The sequence below is a fragment of the Cyphellophora attinorum genome (genome assembly GCF_001299255.1).
Source record: "Cyphellophora attinorum strain CBS 131958 chromosome Unknown Contig37, whole genome shotgun sequence".
NCBI lineage: Eukaryota > Fungi > Ascomycota > Eurotiomycetes > Chaetothyriales > Cyphellophoraceae > Cyphellophora > Cyphellophora attinorum.
Genome location: NW_017253265.1, coordinates 1,513 through 6,459, shown reverse-complemented (window position 1 = coordinate 6,459; position 4,947 = coordinate 1,513). Strand labels below are relative to the sequence as shown.

General features: G+C 54.1%; 1 protein-coding gene across 1 annotated transcript; it reads left to right on the top strand.

The window, feature by feature from the left end:
• Window positions 1-261: 261 nt before the first annotated feature.
• Window positions 262-3,428, top strand: AB675_1206 (uncharacterized protein; the record flags this gene model as incomplete). The annotated part of the gene is made up of 2 exons (XM_018140970.1): window positions 262-2,102; window positions 2,258-3,428. 2 exons carry the CDS (start codon window positions 262-264, stop codon window positions 3,426-3,428), a joined length of 3,012 nt encoding a protein of 1,003 aa, XP_017995708.1.
• Window positions 3,429-4,947: the final 1,519 nt, after the last annotated feature.

The following is a 4,947-nucleotide window of genomic DNA, read 5'->3' as shown; positions in this document are numbered from 1 at the left end:
TCAGTGACAGGCGGGGTTCAGGCCGGCTCGAAAAGATTGGCTTGATTAGCTTGCAGTAGCGCCATCCGATGTCGAGTCTCGACCCCCGAACCCGGGCTTGTGCAACGGCTTCAGGGAAACTCAACCTTCTGGATTCCCGTCCGTTCATCAGCCTTGGTCTACCAACACATGCGTCTGTACGGACGCCATCCATTGAAACATGCGCCATGCCAGGACTTGACGGTGCGGCTCTTCCAGTGAGGGATCTCACCGTGTGCGACGATGAACGCCAGCGATCCACGGGTGGGTTCGAGTCGCGACGGAGAACAAGCGCCCAATGCCACAAGATTGAGCGCCGGCATCAATTCCCCTTCCCTGGCCACCCTCGTCGCAACAGTCCTGCCAACTTTGGCATTCACCACAATCTGTATACTCATATTCCTGACTCTGCGCGCAAGATGCCAGCGAGTATATTCGCCAAGGACGACGTTGAAAAGTCTAGATCCTCACGAGCGAGGCTCACCATTATCCAAAGGCATCTTCAAATGGTTTCGCCAACTCCGGCAAACTCCCGACAGCTTCATTCTCAACCACGGCAGTATTGATGGCTTCCTCTTCTTGCGCTTCCTCAAGATACTCATCCTTATCTTCGGAGTGGGCTGCGCCATTGCTTCACCAGTCCTCTTGCCAATCCACGCGATCGGGAACGGCGGCAACAATGGTCTCGACATTCTCACGATGGGCAACATCACGGACAAGACCTATTATTACGCTCATGCTGCCGTAGCTTGGGCGTACTTCGGCTTCATCTTGTATATCGTCACCCGCGAAAGCATATTTTGCATCCACCTTCGCCATGTGTGTTTGACTTCGCCTTTCTATGCGGATCGCCTCTCAGCTCGAACAGTACTAGTTACTAGTCTGCCACATGATTACCTGCATGAGTCGACACTGCAGAAGATATTTGGCGGAACTGTGAAGCGAGTTTGGATACCTCGACACACTGATGACTTGCAAGATCTGGTCAACGAACGTCAACAGACAGCCGCTCGTCTCGAGAAAGCAGAGCTCAGACTGATAACCATCGCCAACACCGCTAGGTCTAAAGCGTTGGGACTGAAGTCGAATCGCAAGGTCGCACCCAGCAAGGAAGAGAAGCAAGCTCAGTCGACTGGCTTGTACATTTCCGGCAAGGACGAGGAGTCCCCACCAGTGTCACTCATACCTTTACCAGATGTAAGCGGATCGGTTGCTGCGCAGTGGATCACACACAGCTCAAGGCCAGTACATCGACCTCTGGCAAATGCTGCCAGACGAGTCGACACAATCAAATGGACTCGGAATCGACTCAAGGCGCTTGCGAAACGAATTCTCAAGGAGCGGCTGGCGTTGCTCCAGTCGCCCGACAAGGCCGTCATGCCAGCCGCATTTATCGAGTTTGCCACACAAGCCGACGCCCAGATTGCTTGTCAGACGCTCTCTTATCACCAGCCATTGTATATGGCTGAACGACTTGCCGGCGTCAGACCGTACGAGGTTGTCTGGTCTTCCTTGACGCTGAGTCAATTAGGAAGGATGTGCCGCAAATTTGCTATGCAAGCTTTTGTCGCGGTCCTGGTCATCTTCTGGGCCATTCCTTGTGCTTTCGTCGGCATGGTCTCCAATATCGAGAGCCTGTCCTACAAGATCTCTTTCTTGGGCTGGATTCGGGATCTTCCAAGTCCGATCCTTGGCGTCTTGACTGGTCTCGTTCCTGCGCTAGCTCTAGCCTGGGTCATGAGCATCGTACCCTGGATCCTGCGCATGTGTGCCAAGGTGGCAGGGACACCAACCCTCTCAATGGTCGAGGTGTATACACAGAAGGCATACATCATCTTCCAAATTGTTCAGGTCTTCCTCGTCACAACGCTGACATCTGCTGTTTCAGCAGCGCTCACCCAGATCTTGGAGAATCCGATGTCTGCTACAACACTGCTCAGTCAGAATCTACCGAAATCTTCGAACTTCTACATCTCGTACATCCTGGTACAATGTCTTGTCCTTGGTGCCGCGAATCTGGTGCGCTTCTTCGATATTCTGCGATACCAAATATTCCCCAGACTACCGCACGACCATCGAAAGCGGTACGAGCGTTTTCATCACCTTCCGGAAGTACATTGGGGCGCGGTATTCCCTGTATTCACAAACCTTGGCATCATCGGCATCTGCTATGCTTGCATTGCGCCGCTCATTCTTGCTTTTGCGACTCTCGCAGCGCCTTTATCTACATGATATTCAGATACAATATTCTCCACGTCTACAACACCGAAGTCGACACCCGAGGATTGCTGTACCCTGCCGCACTCATGCAGCTGATATGGGGTTTGTATTTGGCCGAGGTATGCCTCATCGGCCTGTTCTCCCTTCAAGCTGCTGCTGGCCCAATCGGAATGACTGTCGCCCTTCTCGTTGTCACCATACTCGTTCATCGCGCACTGCTCGAATCGCTAGGTCCGTTGCTTTTTGACTTGCCGAAGTCACTTGCCGGGTCAGGCACCGCTGGTCTGAACGGACAACCGGTCGATCCCTTCAGTCAAGCGATTGCTGAGCATCACCATGATCTCGACCCTTCGACCGGGCGGACGACCTCGTCAGAACATCCGCTGTTCGCTGACATCGCTGAAGATGACGGGCCAGAGCACTTGCCAGGCGCGCCACGAGGAGGTGGTGGCGGTGGACATTCGATCAAAAGATCGTCCAACAGCACTTATAGGTATACTATCGCCGGCTCGGCCTCCCAAAAAGAAGATCACGGCATTCAGCAGCCGTCAGGTGGGAGCCCACTGGCGCAAAACAACCCGGAACTCGAAGGGTTGGACAGTGAGGACGATGAGGAAAGGCGATCGGGTCAAGAAGCCATCCGCAGTGGCATGCCCACTACCGACCCGTCCGTGTCCTCTCCTTTCCGCCTCGAAGGCCTCATGCCAATTCTCAAAACCTTCTCCTCTGCCGGCTCAAAGATGATGTCGGCCAAGTTCCACCCCTACCGGACAAGCTTCAACAGTACTCTATCTCCACTTACCAGCCACCGCCGCTTCCTGTCATTCCGAAAGGTGCTTGCTTCCCTCTCACCACTTCACTACGCCTCACTCAACTCTCCCATCCCAGACCTCATAGCTCAGCTTCGCGACCTCGACCCTCCACAGTATTCAAAAGAGCTCTATGAGGTCATCTACCTACATCCAAGCATGTATGCACCAGCGCCGAGAATCTGGGTGCCGCGAGATCAGGGCGGAGTTAGCAAGCAAGAGGTGGACCACAATAATCGCCTTGGACGAGGCGTCGTGGAGTGTTCGGATGAGGGTTGGGACATCAGTGAGCAGGGGAAGTTGTGGAGAAACCTGGGTGAGAGCAGCGGCGTGAGTTGTTGGTGGAGGGATGGCAACGCAGGCTACAGGGGAAGATGGTGAGATGATGAGACGTGTATTAAGTATGTCGATGTGAACTGAGGTAGTGTTCAACATCATGCTGAAGGATGTTACCTCAGTTCACATCGACATACTTAATACACGTCTCATTGAAACGCAATTGGAGCACGAGCGGAATGATCTTGACGCGGAACCCAGGTGCTCCACCGTCCACAACTCAGAGGCTTGCCAATACTTCGTCGTAGTGTTGTACTTGCCAAACTCCCTTATGCGCCGGAAATGACTATCGATCACGTCTCGGGCCATATGACCGCTTCCCTGCCCGTAGAGCATAAATCTGCCAAGCGCTCTTCCGTCGTCATTCCCGACGTGTACAACGTGAATTTTGGGCCAGACTGATCAGGCTGCTGCTGTCTCAAACTTGTTGTGGTCGCGGATGTGTGCCTGCCCAGGAGGGACCTCGGGCTGACGTGAGCGGATCCCTCGGATGGGCCTTGTCCCCAAACGTCGGCCTTCGCTTCATCAGAATCGCCATTGCCGCCGACACCACAGTCCGACGCAGACCGCGCGCCAAGTACCTGAGAGTTCGATAGGTGTCTCCTCATCGGCTGTCATTGACAGAGCTCCCTGCGTCTCACGGTTTGCGCAGCAACTGGCCATGATTTCATCGGTCGCTTGGCGCGGCAGGGTGTGGCCGGTCGGAAAAAGAAGAGCATGCTCAATGAGGACAGTGAGTCCAAGTGGAGGGACGGCATGCTCGACCAGTGTCACTGAAGCCATGAGCACAAACGCTGCGATGATGAGTACGGGACCGTGGAAGTATGCCATGTTACAGGATGAAGTTCTGCTACCTTGCTGAACATCCACGATTCCGCCACCGAGAACCTGGAGGTTTAGTAAAGCTTCAGACGTCGTTGCGATGCTTGCCTCTTCCTCTTATCCTCTGTCTCCGGTGTACAGACGGTTTCGTTGCAGGTCACAAGTCTCTCATCATTGCCTCGAAGTTGGTCTTGGCATCAAGGCCAAGACCGAGCCTTGAGAAGCGGTAAACTCTGACAGACCGACACCTTTGTCAGGCGTCCGTGGCAATCAGGAGTTTGCGAAATCGAATGCAACTAGATTGACGGGTCCAGGTGGAAGCGAGTGCCGCCATACAGCCATTATCAGTCAGGAATGGGGCCTCAGCCTTGCATCGTGGTTGTGTGCTCGAAGGCATCCTCGTCTGTCGGTCTTTGGCTTGGTGTCCCAGAGGCCTGCGCCGAGGGGCCAGAAAGCGTTCTTCCAGAGGATAGTAAGCCCAAGATGGACAAAGGCGAGCTGTACCAGATCGGCAGCCAGAAATTCTCATGCACTGTCGGTCGGGTATCAGTCTCGTCTTCATCCCGAAGAGGAAGCGAAGCCTGTGTAGCAGAGTCGCAACATACAGGAGTGAGCGCAGTGCTTCTCGTTTGTGCACTGATTATGGTACGGTCGTGCAGGTCGAGCACGTAGGAGACGGGTGATGGGAAGACTTCAAGAAAGAATCTGGTCAGCACGTAGGAGACGGGGCATTGGAAGTCTT